Raw genomic sequence first — 25,411 nt, 5'->3', positions numbered from 1 at the left:
CTGTAGACAGAAGAAGGGTCTTTAACAACTAGAAACACTTCTTCTTTTCACCAATAAAGATGTTCCTCTGGGACATCTCTGTTAAGGTCTTCCTGAATTCCTGCTGCCAAATCCAAGTTCATACATAAGCATATATTCTTATTTCCAAAGCTCTTGAAATGGCAGTAGGTGGGAACAGCAGATCTTTGTCAGATTTTCTGTGCCATATATTTACAGCGCTACCTACACTGCTTTCTAAAAATCCCAAGATTATGTGCATTATCCCTCAGTGCTTGTTCTGTATTTCAAGAGAGAAATCCACATGCTGGTATTTCTTTCTGAGCATAGGTTTATTTTCAGGCCAACCCTGGTTAACAATGGTGAATGGATCTCAAACACAGTGTCCAGAAATTTGAAGATTCATTGCAGAAGATCTCAGAAAATTAGAATGAAGCCTCTGGTAGCTATCCCCATACAGAGACAGCTCTGCTGGTACTCACTGATCATGGTGGTGCCCCCTGCTAGTGCTGCTTTTGTGCCTTGATAGAAGTCATCAACAGCAGTCATCCCCTGGTAGGGCTTCTGTAGATAAGTGTTGACATCTATTCCCCCAGGAATAACCATGCGCCCATTAGCCTCTATGGTCTTGACTCCTCCAGGAACAATCAGATTCTCTCCTATTTGCCTGCACAGCAAGGAAAGCCAGTATTACTTTATTGGAACAAGCACAGAGGACAAAGCTCTTTGAGGCGTGTAGGGAGAGGGAGCCTGGGCCCATACAGCAGGAGGTGGGTCCCCAAAGGCAAGGTGAAGCTCAAGCACACGCTCCCTCTGCCCTGTCCAGCACAGCAGAACAAAGCAGAGGAGAGCTGACTCACTGAGCCATGAGCTCTGTTTGCTTTGCATGGCTCTAGTGGCCAATAAAGGAGCTGTAATGCACCAGCATTAAAAATTGATTATTTTTATATGATTTCTATCTTTAAACAATTCAAATTATGTACACTTAATGCTCTCTTGGGAGCTCCAGTTTTGTATACTAGGTTCTTAAATGAAAATAGGAAAACATAGATCAAATACAGGAGCAAGCTGGAATTGTAAAAATACATGGCAGAAGTAAAAGGCAGAAAATTTTATAATTACTTTGTCATCATGCAATGCAAATGTATCCTTAAAAAGAAATCTAAATAACCTAAGATACAGAAATACATATCTAAGAGACCTAAACATGTTTAATCTACCATGTCCCATATTCTTCATCCTCCTCTTGAAGTTAAAAGCCAGCAAAATATTCTGCATAACTGTGTGGAAAAATTATAATTAGCTGCTGCTGTATTTTTCCCTTCAGGTCTTCAAAGCAGGATATTTTTTTTTCACTATTCAAAATATTAATCTGTCCCCCATACCAATATCAAACTCCAGATACTTATGATCAAAATACTTGTATTATTCATGGACTCAATTACAAATAAATTAAACTTTAACTTTTAAAGCCACACTAGAATTTATTGTCTACTTTGCATAGCACCAAACAGGGAGAGGGGTCTATGTGGAAGCCATGTGTGTGCACTGTTCCACCACAATATATTTGGGCTTAGAGGTAACTGTAAGGTAGTTAAAGTTCATTTAGTTTGTCTTATATTACAGACACAGAGTCCTTGGTCCTAATTTTCTTTTGTCTGGATAAAATAGCTTTTATCCACAGCTAAATAAATATCTCAGACATCTGAGCTGCTGAATCTGTATCCCCATATTAAAAGGCAACTCCCACCTACAGTTCAAAACACAGCAACTGATTAACAACCAACTGCAATAAGGTAGAACCAGAAGTGAATACAACTCTTCATTAAAACTAGTGGGAACAAATTAAAAAAAGGGGGATAATTATTCACATTGGAATCTGGCCAAACTGGCAGAGTTAATAAATAGCCCCAAGAGGTCAAGAATTTGTTTCATATGCTATGCAAAAAAGCCACCTCCAGCAACTCGTCTCCTGCAGTGCCCTGGGCTCTGGCTGGAGGGAAGCACAGCCATTCCATGGGCAAACTCTCTTGGGCATCCCAGGATGGGGTCACAGCACTGAACAAATCCAGGAGGGCTTTCTCATGAGAACTGGCACCTAACAGTCATCAACATGTGCAGCACTGCCATAGCCTGCGTGCAGCTGCACAGTGTGAAGAACACCCTGACAAACAGGGAACCAACCTGGATGCAAACGCCAGCAGCTGCCCAGCACATCCAGTTGCACAAACAACAGCTGCAAGCAGCTCCTCTGTTTTAAAATGTGCCTCACAAAGGCATACCATAAAGCACTGCACCCATGAGCAGATTCAACGCCTGTATAAAATTAGGAAGACCCATGTGTAGCAATGGTGTTGCACTATTTTGTTAGTCAATTCTATCCCCAGGATTTTAATCAGAACAACCCTCCACCTTTGTAGAGCATTTATGTGGCTAAGAAATTGAACTGGGGAAAAAAATATTAACTATGACCCATCTCCTTTGAGTACATCCAAGGAGCAACTGCACTTCAAGTACTAACACACCTTCTGAGAATGATACTAATGAAAACCTTCACAAAAAAGGCAATTTATTTTTATTTTCTTCCACAATCAGTACCTACCAATTTCCTCTTCAAGAAGACACATGTCCTACCAAAGTGAAAGTGTGCTACCTATATATTGAAGTTCTTGATGACTCAATGCTCATTATTTTCATTGTATGGTTGAGTAACATCTTATTCAGCTGAAATCATCCATGTTGAAGTGACATAGGACCAAATAGCCTTTGTGGATGATGCTGCACTTCTATCTGTCAGAAACCTGTCTCCTCTATTGCCCTGGCATCAAGATTAAGGCTGGGAGAAGTCTGATCTTCACTGCTACTCAAGGTTATTTTTATTCTGTCCAAGTAGAACAGAGAGTAGGAGATAATGTGACAGGATTCCTGAATTGCTCACTCATTAATGCAAAGCACATGTGAGTAAGAATGGAGTTCTATTACTTGTGGGTGAAAAAATACAACAGGGCAGATTCTAGACACTGTACAAATGACTGAGCTGGTTTCCTCATATGTCAGCAACCAGAAAACTCAGACCCACAAGAAGCTGATGCTGTCTGCCATTTTCAGTCGAACAAGTTGGGAAATTCTGTTGTACATGAGCTGATTAAAGCACAACAAAACCAGCAGGCTTCAGCTCTTCCTAAGCTTCATCCAAGGAAGCTGAAAACCTCTCCCAGAACTCTGTGGTGATGCTTCTGCAGTTATCAAGCCCAGACCTTTTTTAGGCATCTGAGGTTCCCCCTAACTTAACTCACCACTTGCCCAGCTCTGGAGACCATGCCCCCAGTCCCCCATCCTGCCACTGTTTGTCCCTCCAGCCCAGAGGGACCCAACCCTTCCCCTTGGCAGGGATGGAGCAGCAAGCACCAGACCATGACCTGTCACTTGGCACAGGGCTCACTTCCTCATGTGATTACCCAGGCAGGCGAGATGTAGGCAAAATACATTATTTATATGTCAATTTAAATTACCAAATATTTAAAATACTATTTAGATAATGGAGAACTGCCCCTCAGCTGCCATCTGAGTGTGCAGGGCTTAAGTTTCAGGTAGGAAAAATCCACATGCACTGCTGCTCCTTGTACCTAGGGAGCCACTTTGAGCATTGATTGGCAGGAAGAAACATCGACCATCCTCCAAACTATAGCTGATCTTCAAACACACTCAAGGTTACATCTGCTCTCCTCTATGCAGAATGATCTGCATTAAAAGACCCAAATCTTTTCATTTGGCTGCAAGAGAAACCCAACCCTCTCTTTTCCAATCATTTTTCATTTCAGAGTGAGAAAAATAACCCAGATCTTTTATAGCCCGGTAAAACCAGGACACTACTGCCTATTCTGGGCTGAGTGGTTTGGTGTCTGCTCCATTCTGTGTTAGAATTCTGTATTATCAGCAGGATCTGCAGCTGGAAAATTGTAGCATCAACTGAAATGCAGATGACTGAGTTTTAAGGTCCAGCTTCAAACAAGCTTGAGCCACATTTAACAATGATGTTAAATATTCAGACACAATGGGCAGTTCCACTTGAAGAAGATGGGAGATCAGAAAAACCCAGAGCTTTCTCAGATTGCAAAATTTATCATCTGAACACAGTAAGACCCCAACCCCATCTCACAGCAGGCTGCCCTCACAAATTACTTCAGAGCAGGACTTCTTGCACAGTTTACAAAGAAAAATCTTGGATTGTCTAAATCTAGGGCATCAGGCACAACTCAGGGTACTAAATAGAGACCTTGCCTCCTTGGGCAAAGATAAATACTTCTTAAAAATTAAGATCTTGCCTGTCTGTTCATCATTAACCCTAATTAGCTTGGGCAGCTGAGATACTTCCGGGAGGTACAGATCCACACTGGGATTTCAGAGGGAGTCCATGTACTTAATAAGGGCAGGTGAAAGCTTGGCATTGCTAACCTGCCCACTAACTACCATTGCATTTCTGGAATCAAAGCCAAAAACTCAGCAGTTTCAGGCTCTCAGCATCTCATGTTGTTTAAATAGTTCTGACGCTTACAAGTGTTAATAGGAGATTTGTATCTGAACTAACAAAACCACAGAAAAACCTCAACAAAAACACCCATCAAAGACAGCACAACTTGGATAACTGTTGCTTTAAAAATACATGCATGTTCAAAATTTTGTGTCCTCTCCACTTTTACCACTTCAATTAACACTACAAATAGAAAGGCAGAGTAAAGTACTAAAAAGAAAATTTCACAGTCCATGGAGGAAAGTATTCAGATTTTTTTTCTGTTATAATAACCTGAATAATAATAACATATGCAGTCACAGATATATAAAGAATTGGACTTTTAATCTGATGTTACATTCTTAAGGAGCTCTGAAAACAAGTAGGCAATTAATTATTTAACAAATAACCATAATTATATTTCTGTGCATCAAATTGTAGCCACTGGAGACCAAGTTTCATAGGTCACTAGTGGAAGTGTTTAGCAACCATGAAAAAGGCTTTGATCCTTGTGTACATCAGAGTGCTCATACACTACATAACTTTGCAAACCTTAGAGACCCTTATCTCCACTAAGCCAAGGCAGGACCTACAGAGCACATGGATATCTCTGTTACAGTTTCCCAGGCTATCAGTAACACATATTTCAAGTTTTTCACCTAACAACTACTTTCCCAGTTCCTGTATTTTATAGCCTGATAAATCAGGACTTTCTTTCTAATGGTGTAACAATGCATAACAACATTATAGGAACAGAACATACTGTGGTTCAGCATTAATTAACAGGCAACTGAGACACAGCAGATTCTCATTTGCACATGGGGCATATTTCAGATTTCTGTGCCCTACAATCCTGAAGAGCATGGCTGCACTTGCACTGACTAGGTACAGGGAGAAAAGCTGTCGAGAGCTTTCTGCCATTCATGGACTCAAAAGGTTTCCATTGTCCTTACCATTACTTCATTTCTTTAGAGTGCCTACTTGCCTTAACTATTTCAGAAGAAACTGTGATGTGATTGAACTGTTTGAAAAGCAAATATCTTAAATTTACAGCAAAGAAATTTTCTACTTATCTAATCTTAGTAAAGATAAAATGGTAGAATTTAATAATTAAACACTCCTCAACTACAGTCTCACATTTAGAGGTCACTGAGATCCTGCCCACAAGAGATTTTAAGTCAGCAATATCAAGACATCACAGTAGTCTATGTTAACATGCATGCAAAAAAAGTAATATTTAATAAAAACCAACTTTATAAGTCCATCCTCAAGGTACAGGTCTGCATAGAAGGAGTGGTCATCATTGATAATTCTTCCACCTTTAATGAGCAGTCGGTCACTCTGGAGGAAAAAAAAATGGAAAATGTAGGTTTGTCAAAAGAAGTAAACATAATAAGGTATATATGATAACAAATATGCTCATTTATAAAGAAAGCCATTAATATCAAACACTATTTATATAAAGGTGGGGTCCTGTGGATACACAGACAGTGGACAGGATAGTTTCATTGACAGTTTCAGTGGACCTGATAGTTTTATCCTATTTCAGGAGGGTTTCAGTTTATTCCTGACTTTTGGAACATGAGACCTCATTATCATCACAGTTCATTTTGCTCAAAGCAGCAATCACTGCACACAGAAACACCTGAAATGCCACTACACCCCCCCATTTACCACCTCACTGCACAAGGGCCAAAAGGGAAAGAGAAGCCCCCAGAAGAAACTGCCCAACACTGCAATGGCCAAGCTGAGCTCACCTGACACCCTTGGCACCTCTGGAAAAGAAACAAAGCTTTGAATGGGGAGGCACAAGGTCCTAAGAGGCTGCTTAGCTCTTCCACTTAGAGATTCCTCACCAGGGAAGCTCCTTCAACACCAGCTCAGCAGGAGCAACTCCCAAGCAGCAGCCAAGGGACACAGCCCGCAGTTCGTGGCTCCTGTACTGTGGTACAGACCCACAGCTGAACACAAGAGTTTCTACGGGCATGAAGAATTCATTGTAATCAACTTGTGATTTCTGCAGGGCAAAGGCTGTTGATGAATTGGGGGCACTCTGTGCTGAGACTGCCCATGTCATATCTCACTCACTCCATGCATGAGAACAGAATGCAGCCCCCAAAGTTTGCTTCACCTGAAATATCCTACAAACAGCACAAAGATCTACCATCTCCTGGTATTTTCTAAAGTGCCAGGAAGAAAACTTTGTTTTTCCAAGAAGGACTGTTCAAAATATCAAATCTGCAAGAGTTACTGTTCATAACAACTGTCTGCTTATATTCTTCTATATTCAAATATTTATATTCTGTTCTCAAAAACTACATTTTATAGAAAACAGATTTTACCATTTTCCAGAGAACCAGTACTTAAATTCTCTCATTGAAGAGGTCATACTGGAAATGCCAGCCCCCTACCACCTACCCAAAGACAGGGCAAGTCCAGTGCTCCTCTGACTTTAGCTGGGGTAATTAATATTTCTCACAGCAGCTTGTATGGGGCTGCTTTGGAATTGTGCTGGAAAGAGTGCTGATAGCACAAGGATGTTTTAGCTATTGCTGTGCAGAGTTTAGAGAGTGAATGTCTCCTCTGCTCAGCACCAGGAAAGAAGGAGGCTGGGTGAGCACAAGGAATTGGGAGGGGGGATAGCTGGGACAGCTGACCCCAAGTGACCCAAGGGATGTTTCATACCATATACCATCATGCTCAGCAATACAAACTGAGGGGGAGGATGATCAGGGGAGCACTGCCTCGGGACTGGCTGGGCAGCAATAGGTGCTGGTGACCAATTGTATTGTGCATCACTTGTCCTTCTTTGGTTTTATTAATTTTTTTTATTTTCCTACCAATTGCATTATCATCATTACTATTAGTATGATTATTCTATTTCCATTATAGTGTTTCCATCTCAACCCAAGAGTTTTTTCACTTTTACTCTTCCAATTCTCTCCCCTATCCCACAGTGGGGTGGGGTGGGGGAGAATTGGTTGTGTGAGGCTGAGCTGCCAGCTGGGGTTAAACCATGACAATCACATAACACTTTTGAAAAGAATTTTGCCAAGCAACTGTGAATGCTGGAAAACTCTTTAAGCAGTCAGAACCATTTTTTCCCATTCATACATAAAAATAGCCATTTAATAGAAATTATTTCCTTGGCTCACCGGACAATAACTCAGAATCTCCAGTTTGTCCATGTTTTATACTACTCAGTCCAGATTCAATTCCTGATTTAATTACAGCATGACTCAGGCATATAAACTATGAATGTCTGGAGTTCCCACTTTAGAAAGCAAACGAGTTGATATATTCTTAATCTATAAAACCAGGACAACAAAACCAATAGATTTCTAAAAAAAAAGTTCATTAAAAAGCACTAAGGCAGAGCTAGGGGTGTGACAATGTAACCTCTGTTATACAATGCACATTTACTTTTTATCTTGTACTTGAACAATTTTGCAGGTTCAAAGCTTTACAGCCCTCTGTATCATTCTAGAAAAAGGAAAAAGGGAAGGACAGACACTTTTAAGGGAGGAAGAAGGGGGAAAAGATATTTTAAATACAGTGCACAACAAAAGAGTATATACACAGCAGGTCTGAAGCTCTTCTCCATGTGCTGCAGCAGCAACCTTGGGGGCTGGGGGTAACCAAGGCACAGAACTATGATGACATATGTCCCTAGGACCTGCCTCAGACATTGTCATCCTCTCATTAGAGAATGGAGATGAATGCAAGTCCTCCATCTGGAATTTGCCAGAGCACGCTCCCTGTTTTCTCCCCAGCCTCTCTACTGTCACTTGTAATTGCAGCAGGACTTGTGAATCAGCAGCCAGAATAATAATAAGTTATTTTGCCACGTGCTGGCAGTTGCACCTCCTCACTGTGATGATTTACTGTGCTGCCTGCTGACCTGCAGGGACCACCATCTTGTGAGCTCTTTTTAAGCTCATTCAATTGCCTTCCTAAACATTAATACTGCCCAATTACAAGAGGCACAAGCTAGAGGCAGGCAGTTTTCCCAGAGCCCTGCATCTGTCACTGCTAAGGAGTGAAAAAATCTGCACCCTCATCAAGAAATTCTACATTTCATTTCTTTTAAAACAGGAGAAGATGCATAATAAGTAGAAAGAAATGTAACAGGCAAGGAAAATAAAACAGACTAAAAGCTGAAATGCAGCTCCAGAAAAATAACTGTAGACATAAGAATTTTAAATGTTTTTATATATAGCTATAAATATGTAAGTAAAAAAAATTAGGAATTAGAATAAGCTAATCTAAAAAAGATACAAATGCAGTCTTAAGAAATAACTCAATTATGGAGTCAGCCATTAAATCAGGCCTCATATCCTATAAAGGATTACTGAAAATTCAGCTACAAAGCCTTTCCTTGTTCAGAATTTTGGAAGGTGGAAGAAATTCTGGTAGAGAATAAATAACCTGCACATCATGGAGCATTTGATTCTTTACATCTCAGAAGAAAATACAAACAATTCAGAATTGTTGTAAGAGCAGTCCTGCACCTGAGGCTAAGGTTCCCTTAGCTGGGTATAGGAAGTCATGAAAGACTGGGCTGCCAAAAACCACACAACCCCAGGCAGCCACTGGGGACCGTGCCGTGGAGCCTTGCCCAGCTTTCATCAGAATCTGAGAGCTGTGGAAGCATCTCTAGCATGCTTCCATTCCAGTATAGCAGCAAATTCAGAAGAAAAAGAGTGCTGTTGGAACATCTCCAACCAGCTTGATCTGCCAAGTGTAGGACACATTACAGACTGCTGCAAAGCAGAGCACCTTGAGGCAGATGGTGTTGATGGTCACCAGCAGCCCAGGTGAGGTTTTGTGCCCTGTGGACACCTCAGCAGCACACTGTGTCCAAGCAAACCAGCACTGCCTCAAACACCCTGCTCCAGACCAGGGCTGGCATGTCCTTAGCCAAAACAGCAGTACCCAATGCCTGGATGCACAGATCACAGAGATGCACTTCCATGAATAGGCTGGAAAAATTACACAAAAATAAATTACTAGAAAGGAGACACAGATTAATGTTGACAAGCAATTTGTTGTATTCTTCATAAAACAAGATTTCATACAAATGGTTGGTTCATTTGCAGTATTCATTCCCTGCTACAGCCCCAGCACAGGCTTCAGGGCTGGCCACTGGAACCTGGGTGATCCTGCACTGGTTTAGGTCACTGGTCCTTGCTGCAGGGAAATCCTGAACAGAAATCCGGGCACACACAGGCTCTGTGAAGTGGGTTAGCCCTCTTGGGCATGCAGAAGGCTGTGTGTGACCAGGGGCTATTTATTATTTACCAGGGGCATGGTGTCAGGCAGACTGCTTGCAATTTTCTTACCAAGTGACAAATGTCCAGATAAACTAAGGACCAGAGTCCCCTTCTCCCTGTTTCAGGCTGGAGGAGAGACACACTGCAGTGCCCTGGGGAAAGCAGCGAAGGAACGGAGGAGTGACCTGAAGTTCCTGAACTAATCCTGGCAGTGCTGGCCTGTATTTCTCCTTCCCAGCTGTAATCTCCATGAGGAAGAACACCCAGCTCCCAGAGGTACCCTCAGCCAGTCACTGACCCTCAGGTGCCCTCACAATGCAAACAGCAATGGGCTCATCACTCAGCTCAGGAGGTGACAGCACTGTCAGCCTTTCTAGGGTGGCTGCCACTTTTCTGTTGAGCTGACAGGTGCCTCAGGCACTGGTGCCCTGCCTGCTGAGCTCCAAGGGCTCCACACCAAGTCTCCAGTGCACTGCCTGGCACAAGAAGCTGCCAGCCCACCTCTTCCCACTGCAAGCCAAAAGAAGCCGCTGGGGCCCTCTCTTCCCTCCAGGTTGCCAAGGACAGACAACAGGAATATGGCAAAACAGAGAGGGAGTATTACCTAGAAGAGTTCATGGGATGCCAAGATGCAAGGGGTAAAAAGCCCTGCTCTCATTGACAAGGGAAGAGCAGAAAGCACACCATAAACCCATGCTCTGCAGTCACTGCTGGGTGTGGGAGCCAAGGTGTTTCTTCTCCACCCATCACTACTGCAATGATGCAACTGCATTGCTGCAATGCTGTTTGCCTCTGAGTTGTGTGCCTGGCCATGACACAGCATCAGCTCAGCCTCGATGCACATCTGCTGTGTCCCCTGCAGCTCCATTTTACAGGCGCTCTGGCACCTGCCAGCTCAGCCCACTGCTGAGTGTGACACAGCCATCCCTGCTCCTCCCAGCCCTTCACCCTCAAACCCTGCACGCTGCTTCCCCGGGGATCTCCTCCTAATCACAGTCTAGCTTCTCCTGCTTAACCTGGCAGCAAAGCTGCAGAGCTTAGTCTGTGACATGACAGCAATTTTCATGGCAGCAGAAGGAGATGGCACAAACGCTTGCTGCAGGAGGAGGGGCTGCCGGCTCAGACTGGAGGCGGCGGCTGTCGCTCCCTCACAACCATTGTTTCCACTAGAGCAGGAGCAACACCAAACATCTGTAAGCTGGTGACTGGCACACTTTGTACTGACTGCCTGTTTTGCTGGGGTTTGAATCAGCTTGGCTCAGCTCTTGTGAAGCGTGTCCACATTTTCATGCACACCGATGGCAAAAGGCCAGCAGAGAGAAGCAGTATCTGACCAAGTTTCAGGACCACCAGCCTGAGCCCTGCCATGGTCCCCATGGCTCCATGCAAATATACATGAAACCAAATTCCCTTGGGTGGAAAATCGCTTTGCTGTGGATTATTCGAAATTACAAACCAAATGTTAGAGCAAGAACAGTTGCAAAGAAATTTAAAATTAGCCTTTTCCCATTCACCCACTCCCCTCAGAGCTAGTGGTATCTAAAAATACACAACAAAATTCAAATAGCTTTTAGACATGCAGTTCTCAAATCTGCTTCTTGGGACTACTAAAACACAGTAACATAAAAAATAAAACTGCCATAAGATTTACCAAACATTATTTTAAATTGGTGCAGTGTGTCAAAATACAATGCAGCACAAGTCATAGAAACCACACACTTCTCTACAGCATCAATACCTATGCAATGCATCTGCAGGAACCTTTCAGAGAAAACCACACTTCTGTGATACAAGATGGAGTTTAAAAAAAAAGGCCATTATGTATTCTAGCCACACAAGAAGAATCCAAGAAATTCCAAGAGTAGTGTTTCTGTCAAACAGCAGCATCTCTCCAGACTGCAATTCCAACACATGCTATTACATTTTTGTTTTTCTTCCACAAATGGAACATCGTCCTATTAGATCTTCATCTCTAAATCAAGTAAACCATATATTTGTAACTATTTACAGTTTGCTTTACTATTTATATACAATTAACTTCAGATAACTTATCCAGCATACAGGTCTAAGTGCTGTGCTGCTTAATTACTGGTTTGGACCTTTACAATTGCTGCATTGCAGCTTTTGCTAACCAAAAAAGTCTTTGCAAACACTCAAACACAGATTTTCCACGCCTAGAGGATGAGGAAACACTCAGCAGTGATTTCACCCTCTGTGTAATTGTAAGGACTTACTAGAATATAACATTGTCTATACATCTCCAGAGCAACAATGGCTGTTTTCTCTAAAACCCAGATTAGACAAGAGCCCTGAAGATGACTAAGGATTTTATGCTAAATAGCCATTTGAAAACAGTCTAAATTCTAAATCCACCTGCACTTTAGTTCTCTATAATGTCATGCGGTTTAAAAGACGTCAGAACAAATGCAATAGACATAAAAAGGCATTAAGCTATGTTATCACACTTGCAGCCAAGACATTACTTTTTTAGCATTTGAGAGGCAGAATTCCTTGTTACTAAGGTTTTAAAGAGTCCACTGAGAGTTACAAAAGACACAGAATTCAGTTCAGAGGAAAGGTACAAGAAAAACAGGCTGATATTTGTGCTCTCCATGATTATCTAAATCTCCACAAGAATACTATTTGCATGGAATACATTTCTCAAAGGCTGAAGACCCCCCTGGCAAACAGTGGAAGGAGACACTCAGAGCTCCTCTGTGCTTCCATGCATTCATTCTTGCAGATTTATTTCCCACAATATACAAGAGATTTACTTTTTTTTTGAGTGTGTGTGGATGTATTTGGTGGTCTTTTGTCAGAGCTGCTCAGATTCAGACCCAGCTGTGATACAATACAGTTAAATTACCTCACTTTAGGCAAAGTACTTACAAATAAGGAACATTTTTAAACTTAATGGCAAAAGAAGAAAGATATCTTTCCCTAGAGGAATGTTTGCTTAAAATCCTTTCATAAGGATCAAAGAACTGTAAATGGGATTTCATGAAGTACTTTCGGCTTATAAAAGATCTGCTTTTAATCAGCAGTATCCCCCCTTTTGAATTCACATCTAGATTACACTCCATAGGAAGTGGCTTTTAGTTAGGGTGAACCCTGAATCAACTCTGGGAATTCCTTGTAAAACACTCCATCCTTGAGGCATCATTTCCGATAGGCCACTAATGGAGAATCCTGCTTTTAAGGTTCTTTTCTTAACAGATACACTCTACTATATGGCAATTAATTTAGGAAGGATTATGCTGATGGTAATAGGGCCATATCTTGGTCTGTAGCCAATGTATTCATTCATCTTTATTCATTTAAGAGATCTGATGTTCTTTTGTTTCCCCTTTTGAGACCTGGCTTCCTATTCAGCTAGCAGTTTCATTGCTTAATCACTCACTCTTAAGGGGCTACTCCTACAGCTACCAACTCCATGGGGATTTCTTCACTGAAAATGTCATCTTTGCTTTGCTTTTAGAAGGGAAGCACAACAAACATCTTATTGATGACAATATTCATTGGCATCAGCAGGGGTTTCATCTAAGTAGGGGCTGGAGGGCTGAAACCATTGCATTGTATGGTGCTATACCCATCCCTTGGGTTACACACAGGTTATGTCAGTTAAAGGGCATCTCAAAATCCCAGCAAGCCATTGATAGGAAAGCTTAAACTTGGGAAGAAAATAACAGTCATTTACATCATGGCTGACTTCTCTAGGCCACTGAACTGAAAATGTGTTTTATCTAATTCTAATCAGAAAACTGCATTAGGTTACTAGGACGTATCTGACTTGGCACCAATCACAGTCAAAATCCAACTAAGACCATATGGAATCCCTTCTCTGACAGAGCAGGTGGATGCAAGTGAAACAGAATAGTAAAAAATGCCTTTGAGATGATGTTAGCAATGACAATTCATAATCAGCTAAATGCAGTGGATGCCATGTTTATTGTTTGCACTCAGACACTTTGTGCTGTCATGTTGTGTACCTACTATTTCTGCCAGTGAGAGCAAGTTGTGATGCTTGCTGCCTCACCTCACATGCTATCAGCCCTGATTTCCCTTCCACAGCCTCTGAGCACTGCCTCCTCCTCTAGCCAGCACCTGGGTGCTCACTATTACACAGAGGAGATTTTACAGAGTGCAGACTTCACTGAAGTCAGCAGGAACATTTATTATTCATAAACAATACCTTACATCTTAAAACTCATTAGGACATGCACTACAGACGAAAACTTTTGTCTTTTGACAAGCAAACATAATCCCAAAGTATCTCTGCTTCAGGGGACAAGGCCAACATCTGCACATGTAGCAAGATTAGAAACCTGCAAATTATTTTGCTGCTCAACTCTATTCCCTCTTTCTCATACATACAAAAGCATTTATCTCACTCATATGTACAAACCCCAAGTTTATCTCAACTAACTCCCAAGTGCTTCACAAGCCAGTGGTCTCTGCTGGCTCCTTCAAATGAAAATGGAAGTTTCACACTTTTACCACTCAACTAATTATTGACTCTGAAAGAAATGGCAGCAAAGCAGACAACAGATCCTGATCTCTCATCAGAAAAGGGGTTCATTGGCAGCAGTTGCCTTCAGCACTTGCAAGAAGACTCAGATAAGCACCCCACTGGATCAGATGTCTTCCCAGACAGCCACTGTCCCCTTTCCAAACCTGCCCAGCTTCCAGCAAAGCACAGCTCAGTTCTCTGTGGTGGCACCAGCTATGAGGCTGAGGGCACTGACTGATGAACTTGCTGTGGCAGTTAAAGGAATCACTGCCCCAAACCCTTCCTTCTGTCCCTGTGCCAAAGGTTTCAGTCTCCACAGAAATGTCCCCAGAAGGACCTACTCTGAATGTAATTTAAGTCACCATATAGAACTGACATAAAAAAGTAGCCACTTTTTCTCCTATAGAAAAAAAGAAAGGAAAAGATGTGCCACAGAATCATGGAAATGGTGGTTGGAAGTCCAAAAACTTACAGTGAAGCAGCTAAAGCATCCCCAGAGCTGCCAGGCTGAAGTCCAGTCCACTACACAATGTGAATTCACATATGTTCACTGACAGATGAGTAAACTGAGAGGGGACAAGTCTGTTAAACAGACACACATGGGAACATGTAATTTTGAGGATTAAGAGTTCAAGATTAAGAAGGCATCCAGAAGTCCCAGGCCTTGGTGTTTTAAAACAGGACAAAAAGTGCTGTCTAAATCACCCAAAATCTTGCACCAAGAGCAGATATTAACATGAGGCAGTGTTCCCATGGCCAGCATTCAGCAGGCTTTTCAAACACTTCTGGCAAGTAACAGAGCAATCTGAGTGCAGCTTTTATGCAGCTATGTTAAACAAACGTGGGTGGTAAAAAACCATAGTCAGGGGAGATACAGAATAGATCCAAACCTAGACAAGGACTTTGGTCCTCCATCCCAGGTACTCACCATGTCCTGCATCTGTAGGGTATGTCCCCTCTGGTGTTCAAAATGAATTGGCTGGCAGCTCTCACACTGCTGCTGTCTCACACCAGAACACCACACATTATCCCAGCACTTTGTTCAGACCAAACAGAAAGTTTGCATCCTGAACCAGTGTGTCACACAGCAGAAATCCTGATGAATGGATTTTTTTCTCTCTCAAAGTATTCTGCCATCTTCAACTGAAGCCTACTTGCTTCTCATCTCTCTTCATACCAATTCTAAATGTAACAACTATAACTATTCTTTCTGCCCACTCCTCTGACTTTCTTCAGTCTCCCCATTTTTCTGCATCTGTTTTTTTTCTCCCCTCATGTAGTGGCAGATCTTTTCTTTTCTTGTTATTCTCAGTAGTGAGATCCTTCCTCTGTAACACCACATTTTTGTGCTCTCTATCTCCCTATGCCTTACAGTCTGTCAGCTCAGGACCAGCAGTGCATTTCCCCAGTCATATGCCAGCCCTTGGACCATACCCAGAAAGATGATTCCCTTTTTTTTTCCAAGGGATTTGGGCACCATTTTCCTCTCCCAAATGCCTCCTTGCATTTGCTTTGGTGACTAGCTATTCTGCCTTTGCTCAGTGGAATTGTGTTCACACCTCCTCTTCACTGAGCTCACACAGATTATGTTTTAATGGGTGCAGTTGCTGCTGGAACAAACACGTCCTGTCACAGGCATTTAACATGCCACATGCCTTTTTTAAACCATGGTACAATTCTGAGTTCATCTAAGCTCAGACCTTGCTTGAAAATTGCCAACTGCTACCAAAACACAGAAGCCAAAATAATTAGTAACAGGTATTTCTGTGTCATCATCTCCATTGATTCCCTGTAATATGTTGCACAAGAGGACTATAATAGTGATGTTAAAAGCAGTGGGCTGGGGGGTATATCCTGAAAAATCTGGTGTGTATGAGAACATCCTGCACAACCAAAGCACAAAAGATTGCCACCTCATGCAGAAAAACACCTCAGCAATGGATGTGGCTGTCCATACCACAAAGGCTGGGAAAAGTGCTCCTGCACTCTTGGCCACCCTTACATCATGCACCATCCCCTGGTCCATCCCAGCTAACACTCCTGAACCAGGGGTCTGAAACCCACCTGCCAAGGACTTCAACACAGTGCAGAAGACATGACTGAAGTGCTTACACTTACTGGTTCAATGCATTTCTATTATACATCCCCAGACTGGTCTGGTGCTTCAAACACAGAGGTCCTTCCCCTCTCACTGTAGTTGCCCAAAAGGGCCCAGTTTCTCCAGTCTGACTCACAACTGAATGGCACCTTACACTGGCACAGTGCTGGTGCTCCACTAACAGCAAGCCTGGATGCTGCATGGGATGCATAACAGGCAGCAGGACAGCCACAAATGAGATAAAATGCAAGAAGCATGAATGTTCACAAGCTGAAATGGAAAGGAAAAAAGAGGCAGATGAAACAAAAAAAAACCCATGCAGACTGGTAAATGAGAGCAAGGAGATGCCCAGTGCCAAAGAGAGCTGTGTGCAACAGTGTACCATGAGCAGGGGCAGAAGGGCAAGCAGGAATAAAGCTGCTTTGGGTGAAAGAGGTGTAGGGGCTGTCAGCCAGGCCCTGCTGTCAGAAGGAGTCAGGAGAGAAGGCTCAGTCACACCAAGCACAAGGAGGAGGTTAAGGCCATGAGCACCAAGAGCAGTAACCCAGTCAGGATACCACAGGGTTGTCTTCCCAAGACTGGTATCTGCTTCCACACCAGTCAGAGGTGAAACCAGCTGCTGCCTCCTCCTTCCCAGCTCCAGATGCTGCAGACCTGATCCCAGAGGGAAGTTTTGGCCAGGTACTAACTGCTGCCTGCAGTGCCTGTGGCTGGATGCTGTTGCTTGGTGTTGCTGTGGTGTGCTCAGGACAGCTCCTGGCCCATGCAAGGAACACAGACTCGGCACTGGAAAATCCACACAAACTATCAGCACCCAGGACACCAGAAATTAGTTTCTTACTTCTCCAATGAGCCCAGGAGCCAATGCAGCTCCAAAGAGCAGAAATGTGAGTGGGGGAAATATTAAGAACAGTAACAAATGACATTTTTATACATTTCATCATCATTGCTGTTGCATACTTCTACAGAGCTGTCACATTTCCTTAGAGCCCAGAGGACTTGAAGCTACAATGTATTTCCTTAGTGGACGGATGAAACATCTAATTTACCACACTGGAGTGGGGCTTCAGAAGAGACACACAGATAGACCCTGTGGGTTCTTGTGGGACAGCCAGTGTGTACAAGGTCTAACACAAAGTGCCTGACTTGCTTCGCTGGAGGAGAAGGGCCAGAAGTGTAAAAAAGCCAAAAACAGTCCAGCCCTGATGCCTGCCAAGTTCACTAATGTTAATTTATGCCTTTGATTTGGTCACAAAACTCAAAAGTAATGTTAATGAATATTCATTTATAGAAGCTTCAGCACATCCCATTTCAAAGAGAAAAGGCTGAGGTTTGGGCTTTCTTTTTCACAGCATTCCTCTCCACAGCACAGAGAAAAAAAATTCTGTGAGAAGTGATGAAATTAAAAGGAACTGTTCATTCCAAGGCAAAGACTTATAATTCTTCCAGTCTCTCATTCTACTCCGAACTGGAGAGCAAAGAACTAGCTATGGGTGTGACCCTTTACACTCCAGTTTCAAATGAAGACTGAGCCCTACACAAAGCACCTGACACCCACCCAGGGGCTAACCGGTGTCTCCCTCGACCCAGCCATGCCCAGAGTAAGTCACACAACGCACTGAGGAACGAGGCAAGAGGAGCCATCACCCAAAAAGCCACTGCAGCACCCATGTTCAGCCCTGGCCACCAGGCACTGCAGCCTGTTGATAGCTGAGACCTGCATAAATGCGGCACCTCGGTATCATGAAACTCAGCTTTTAGAAGGATGTTGCTTCTCTCCCGAGCAAATATTTTGACGCAAGGATGCTTTTATTGTACAGGGAGAAAACCGCGAGGAGCTTACAAGCTTTGTAACACTGGCTCCGCTAATGCCGATAAGCGCCGGGTTTGCTCGGGAGGTGCCACACCCACCGGCACCGCTCCTTCAGACACCGAAACTTGCCCGCATCACACCGTGCCAGCTTTCCAGGGAAAGCTCCACGAACCCAAGGAACCTGGGAGCTTCCCCGCTCATCCCCGCCCCAGGTGCCACAGCAACAGTGACCCCATGATCCACTGATCCAGTCCCCCAAGAGGAAAGCATCAGCCTGGAGACAACCTCTGCCGTGTGAGCAAGCTCCGGGTGCGATCTCCCCACCACACCCCTATCCGCCAGCTCTGCCTGTTCTTTATCTCAGCCCCTATATCCCCCGATCGTGTATATTAAGGGACAGCATATACTCTATGAAAGAACCCAAGTCCTTTCTTTCTAGCACGGAAAGCACACCCTATTGTAGCTCTCGCTGCTCGGGTACAAAAGCATCTAGCGGGAGACAGGCACCGATAGGAAGAGGATGGTTATGATTAACTCTTTGACTTCTGATTCCCACCACGCCTGGTGTATTAATAGTGCGCAGAGGTGTTGGCGCTGGCATCATGGCGCTCTTTGATTTTCCACGCTTCCCCCCACGCCCACGCTCGCCCACCTCCCATTTCTCCGCACCCCGAGCCTCCCCCTGCCCACCGCCCGTGCCCCGCCGAGGCTGCGCTGCCCCTGCCCGCTGCGGGGGGCGGTGGCAGGGGCACGCTGTGCTGCGGTGGTCCCCTCCCTCTTTTGTTCTGCCTCGCCCGGCGGCTCCCCGAGCCTCCCCGGGCCCGGCTCCTCGGGAGGGCGGTACCCCGGCCCCGGCCCCGCAGCGCCGGGACGAGCCCCCCGCCGGCCCTCCCTCCCTCCCCGCCCCGGGCTGGAGCGAGCACACAGCGCTGAGCCCCGGCTGGGCGGCGGGCGAGCAAGGGGAGGCAGAATACAATAAAGAAATGAAATAAAAATGTAATAATGAAATTCTAAAATAAAATCAAATTAAATCTGTCCAGCGGGAGGAGGACGGGCGGCGGCGCCCGCACCCGCCGCTCCGGGGAGCCCCGGCCCCGCAGTCTGGTGCTGCCCCGGCCCCGGGCACGGCGCTCCCGCCGCTCGCCCTTCCCCGCCCCGCGAACAAAGGAGCGCGGGCAGCGCTTACCGGGGCCGCTTACCGTAATGTGCGGGATGCTCTTCTTGCCCTGGTAAGACATGTCGGCTCTCCCTAGCGCCGGGAGCACGCAACGAACCCGAGGAGCGAGCCGAGCCCAGCGGAACAACACCGGCGGTGCTGAGACGAATAATAATGCGGAGCCCGGTCGGGTGATGGGGCGGGGCGGGGGCGACCCGGCACAGCGGTGGAATGGGGGCGAAGTTCCGTCGCCCAGAGGAAGGGGAGCCCGGCAAACCCGGCACCTTTTTTTTTCCGGCTGCAATCAAACGGGGACGCGGCTCCCGGGGGGGTCGGCGAGCGCTGCCTCTGCCGGCGGCAGCAGCGCCCTCCCGGCTGCAGGTCGGAGCAGGATTCGCTCAGCGCAACCCAGGAAGCGTTTCCTTCCCTCCTGTCCCCCACCCCTCCGCCTGGCCCCCCTTCACAGCCCATCAATCCAGCCGGAGCCTCCCTCCCTCCCTCCGCACCGGCGCTGGGAAACGCCGGCGCTGGGAAACGCCGCCCCGCCAGCTCCGCCGCCGCCCCGCTCGCACGCTGAGGTCACCGGCAGGATCCCACGCGTGGGCTGCCGCAGGGTGGGGACGGGGGATAAAACCCCCGGCGGTGGGTCCTGCTGTGCTGCACATGGCAATGGCACTGCCTGCCCGTCCCCACGGCGTGAAGCCTGATGGCAATGCTCTGCGCTGTCCCCACGGCGCTGCCCCCAGACCACCGATCCTGATGGCATTGCCTCGCACTGCCCCAGTGACCCTGCCTGCTCTGTCCCTGATGGCACTGACCCAGGTGGCACTGCCTGCTCTGTCCTCACCAGCATCTCTGACCCCAACAGCCCTGTCATGCTCTGCCCTCCTCACCACCCAATTGTCACACACCTGCTCCGTCCTGTGCCCATGGAGCTCATAGGGATAACACAACCAGGCCAGGCCAGGCAGATGCTCTATCAGCAGCTGCTGGAGAGGTAAAATGGCTAGTTGAAATTCTTCTGTCTTTTCTGTGTCTCACAGAATGCCTCCCTACACTCATGGTGCTTGAGGGTAAAAGGCACTGCAAAGCTGTGCCCAAATTAATCCCCTCAAGGACAGGAACTCTGGGGCTCTTAGCACACCCATCCTTGTGATACACACATAGATAAAACCCATTGAGCACCCAGGCCACATCCCCAACACATCTGCCCAGAAATCATTGTTTGAAATTTGTAAAAAACTCTGGGTGTCACTGCACAGGGGTCACATGTATCTGCTGCTTACAGTGCACCTTCCTAAGCCAGTGGCCAAATCTTGCCTGCTTTACCTCTAGCCTCATCCTCACCTTGCTTTGGTCAACTTTGCAAGCACAGTGGGATCCAGAGAGGTAGTGTGCAGTGTGTGCTCACTATCCTGAGTCCCAGGGTGAACTAGAGAGCAGGGAAAATGGGAGTGCAGCACCATGGATGTGCTGGAAGATGGGGTGTGCTGTGCCCTCCCACTGTCCCAGGGTCCTGATCAAAAATCTCAGGAGTTCAGGTGAGCTAGCGAAGACTGCACTGCAGCTGGCAGCCTCTGAAGGCAACCCTGGGGTCGTTGCAGAGAAAGCAGCAGCATCCCAGGCACAGTGTCCCACTAAGCCCTGCCTGCTCGCTGCAGCGTCCCACCACAGCAGACACCCCCTGGGCTGCACGGGAGGCCATGTGCCACCTGCACACAATCTCCAGGCCAGAGCAAACCAGCACCCCATTCATGCTCAAATTGAAGAGGGGTGAAGAGAATGGAAACTCTCAGTTCAGCCTGTAGAAAGAGCAGAGTGCGGACAAGGCACAGAGGCTCCAGGCTGGGTACTCAGGAACAGGGTGTATCCATGCAGAAGCATCACTGCAAGGCCGCATTTCTTTCTAAGGGGAAATCAATGACAGCCCGGGATCCCATGAGAGCCATCCCCCCGGGTCTGCCACCAGCCTGCATGCCACCGACAGGGCTAAGATGGAGATGCACAGCCGTCAGGGGCCGGCCAGCCCCCCGGCTCACTTCTTCCTTGAGCCACCAATATGAGTCCAGCTGCAGAGCCAGGGAAGGGGAGCCCGGGGCAGAGGTTTGGGCCGATCCTCCCGCCTTCCGCGCTCCCTGCCGGGGAGACAATGCAGGCGCACAGGGAGCCGGGGGGAGCAGGGGCAGAGGCAGGGCGGGGGGTCGGGGCAGATCCTGGAGCTGTGCCTGGGACAGGCTCCGCGGAGTTTCCCCGGCGAGTTCGGGAGTGCAGCGGGCCCAGCTTTGTTCCGGGGGCGGCCGGAGGCGCTGAGGGACCCGAGCTGCCCTCCAGCCCCCGGCACGGGCAGGAATGGAAACGGAGAAAACTCATCGCCATCGCTTACAAAGGAAAACGATTCTGGGGTCGCTCCCTCCCGCCCCCGCTAAGCTCTGCCAAGTGAGGTAGTTCGGGGGCCAGCCGAGCTCTTCCCAGAGCATCAGCGTGCCCTGCAGGAGGGGGCCGTGTCTCCCCAACCTGCCGTGCCGAAACTCCCCCGCGAAGGCGGCCCCAGCCCCTGCACCGGCGAGCGGGGCTCTGCGGCACGGCTCGGCTCGGCTCCGCTCGGTACAGCAATCTCGGCTCGGCTCGCCCAGCGAGCGGGGGCGGCGGCTCCCACCTCCCCAGCCCGGGCCCCGCTCACCTGTCCATTGTCCTGGCCCTGCAGCAGCTCCTTTCCCGTGGGGTATTTGATCTCCACGCCCGGGGTCTTGTCCTCCCGATCTCCCGGGGAGCTGATGACGGAGCCGGAGATCTCGCTGATGTCGCTGGCGGTCTCGCTGTAGTTGTCCCCTCCGTCCAGCATGTCGTGCCGGCTGCCGCTCCGCGGGGTCCGGGACCCCTTCTTCCCCACGCTGTAGGCATCGAAGTCGATGGTTTTGTTCTCATAGGCCCCCTCCACGGAGGCGAACATTCCCCCGTATTTTTGTCGCGGTGTCTGGGCGGTCGTGCCCGGCCTAGCTAGATACACAGGCAGGTCATCTTCTTTATTCCAGTTCCTCTTTCTCTCGGCCATTCTCGCTGTCCGGATCTCTCTCTCTCTATCTCTCTCCCTGCCTCCCACTTCTTTGCACCTTCCACTACCGGGATAGGCTGTTAGTGACCATAAAAATGAATGGATGGATGCAGCAGTGGCAGAGCTGGGTTGGCTGGTGGGATCTCTTCTGCAAACGTTAGGGACCTGCAAACGTTAACCTCCCTCCCCCACCCACCCCCCCGGAAAAAAAAAATTAAAACAAGGAAAAAAATTTAAAAAGGAAAATAAGAGAGAAAGAAAGAAAGAGAGAGAAATAAATCCGAGCGGGATTTAAAAATAGCCGTGTTAGTAAAGAGCACGTGAAAATAAAGTACAAAGAGCGGAGCGGAGAGGGTGGCAGAGGCAGGTGATTGGAAAGCCCCTGACGAATGGGAAGAGCAGCAGCGATTCCCGAGCAGGGACCGCAGTGCACAGCTCCCCCGGTATAGAATGATCCGGGGGGCGGGAGGCAGGGGGCGGAGGCAGGGAGGGAGCCCGCCGCATGCACACGCGGCCCGAGCCAACGGGGTCCTGCCCTGCGGGCGGGCGGGCGCCGGTTACCACTTCGGGGTGGAATAAAAGGGAGGCGAAAAGAAAAAGAGAAAAAGAAGAGAAAAGCTCCGCACCTCCCCAGCTCCCCCGGGCGAGCCGCAGGGAGTTTCTCCCACTTTGCTGGCTCACATTCCCCCGCCCCCCTCCGCGGGAGAGGCTGCGGCGGCGCCCGGGCGGGGCGGGGGGTGCGGCCGCAGCAGCCCCCGGGACGGGCCGGCGTGGCTCGTGGTCGGTCTGCGGCCGCAGGGGACAAGAGCGAGGGGTGGCCGGAGACTGAGGGGAAGCAGAACCAGCCTCAGGGCAGGGGGCTGGCGCTGTCCCTGCCGCAGCAGCTGGCGCCCGCGGGGCTCTGCTCCGCCCCGCCGCCCCCGGCTGCCGCTCCCGCGCTGCGGCGGCCTGGAGGTGCCCGACCCCTTCGCACGCCGCGGGGGCCGGGGCTGCAGGCGGGGGCTACAGGCGGAGGTACAGGCAGGGGTACTGGCAGGAGCTGCAGGCGGGGGACTGCAGGCAGCCGGCGCCGGCCCTGACACGGAAGTGATCGCGCCGAGCGCTGCCTGAGCCGCCGGCCCCACCACGGGCATGGGGCGCCGGCTCCGCGGGCCTGGGCGTGCGGCCCACGGCCCCTGAGTGTCCGCCGGGCCCCGAGGAAGGCGGGGAGCCGAGCGAGTCCCCGCGGATCCCCCTCAGGGCCGCTGGAGCGCGGCTCGCCCCCCGGAGCTGTCCCTTCAGCACCCCGGAGGCTCCCGGGCCCGCATGGTGCTTGTCTGACTTGGCCTCGGCGGAAAGAGACAAACCAGGGAGGGCTTAGTTTCACTGGGAGGGATCCGAGTTGCCAAAAGCAAGGGCAGGAGGAGTGGAGAGTGTGCTCCCCTCAGCTCCCCGCTTCAGAAAAGTCCGTCCTTACAGCCCTGCCTTAAAAACATCCTGAGATTTGGTGCCTGAGATCATCCACCAAATTCACAAGTCCACAAGGACACTCCTCTCCTGCACCTGCTGACAATCTCTGCAATTGTCACAGGCTTTGACTACGCCAGTAGTTACATAAGGGACATTTTCTGTCTCTCTGAAATAATATATTGTAACAAACTGGTCTGAGATTGATTATGTGACTAAGCAAGTTTGAAGCAGTGGATCAATCACATGGCCTGTTTACTGTTCATGTACAAAGTGATGTTTGAATACAAACCCAGCCACACTGCACTGTTGTCTTTGGTCCACGGGCATACCTGGTGGTCCCAGCATGAGAAAAATTGCAAATAACTAATTGCAAATCAGGAAAAGTAGGAGGTTGAAGAGAGAGGTTCCTGGGATTTCATCAGAAATGAGTCCAGATAATCTTCTTTCTTATTAACCCATGGACCCGAACCATGTGAAAAAGTAGTGATGTGACATACCTGAGCAATGCCAAAATACATCCAAGGAAAACTTTATTTTCTGCATTTATAATCCAGTGGGACCAGCTGTTTTAAATGCTGCATGTGCATTCAACACTATAGGTGTTCACATGAGGGGTTAGTAAGATAGTCAAAATTTCTTTTATTATTGTTTATCAGCACACTGATTTTAGTCAACTGACATTTCTGAGCATATATCACCCAGGATTCTACAGCTCACTTTATAAACCGAATTTCCAGATTAACACATTAATATCATACAGAGGCTTCACTGGTGCATGTGAAAAATAATAATTATAGCTTGTAGGATATTGCTTCATTGCTTCCTTGAAGTCTTCTCCTGTATGGGCAAATACTGCTTTTTTTCTCCTGATGGTAACATTGAGATTTATTGATCAGGTTGGGGGAAAAAAAATCAATTTTCCTACACAGGACACCAAACCCTGTCAGTTAGTGAAATATGGAAGGTGGTACATGGAGGGAGTGTGATGTGTGACTTGCCTGTCTTTGCAAGTATTGGAAAAATATTCACTTTATGAGTTATTTCTTTGTAATCAAGAGATTAATTTGAATTTCCAGAATAAAAACTTCTGAAGGTCCCATAGTAGGTCCGATATGCTGCATATTGCCTACATCTGCTAAATGAAGACCATTTTTATTTATCATCTATAAAGCTAAGAAAGATGGACTCTGTTTACACTTGGGATCTACTTAGATAACACTGTTCAGGTTTCCAGAGCACTCAGGATTTTTAAAATAATAATAATAAAAAAGAATAATGCTATTTTAAAGTATTAAGTCAGGAGATTCATATTAATTCTGATACATAAGGAGATCACAAGACTCAGAGAACATGTCAGATCAATGCTTTAGAAAACAGCATTAAACTTTCTAGTTAGAAATAAGCATAAAATAATACCAGAGTCTGTCTTTGCTTTTAAATGTTTTGTGTTTTCTTCATACCATAGCCCTTAGTTTACTAAAAACTATTCTCAGTCACCAGATGCATGCCATTCCTTTGTTAGGTAAGAGATCAAATTGCAGTTTAAGGTGCTA

The 25,411-nt window shown here is 47.1% G+C and overlaps 1 protein-coding gene across 2 annotated transcripts in view; it reads right to left on the bottom strand.

Annotated features, from left to right (window-relative positions):
• Positions 1-22,864, bottom strand: part of CRMP1 (collapsin response mediator protein 1) — a 49,276-nt gene extending 26,412 nt beyond the window's left edge. Inside the window, exons 1-3 of one of the 2 annotated variants that reach the window (XM_064711767.1) lie at positions 22,038-22,864; positions 5,760-5,848; positions 480-664 (exon numbers count right to left, since the gene is read on the bottom strand). In XM_064711767.1, the coding sequence (XP_064567837.1) occupies positions 480-664; positions 5,760-5,848; positions 22,038-22,409 (646 nt within the window). In that variant the 5' untranslated portion in view covers positions 22,410-22,864. Of the gene's footprint in view, positions 1-479; positions 665-5,759; positions 5,849-19,400; positions 19,802-22,037 lie in introns of those variants that run through there. The other variant, XM_064711769.1, reaches the window with a different exon arrangement.
• Positions 22,865-25,411: the final 2,547 nt, after the last annotated feature.

The sequence above is a fragment of the Zonotrichia leucophrys genome, chromosome 4 (genome assembly GCF_028769735.1).
Source record: "Zonotrichia leucophrys gambelii isolate GWCS_2022_RI chromosome 4, RI_Zleu_2.0, whole genome shotgun sequence".
Taxonomy (NCBI): Eukaryota; Metazoa; Chordata; class Aves; order Passeriformes; family Passerellidae; genus Zonotrichia; species Zonotrichia leucophrys.
The sequence above is the reverse complement of the archived record's forward strand: the minus strand, read 5'-3'. Positions and strand labels throughout refer to the sequence as shown.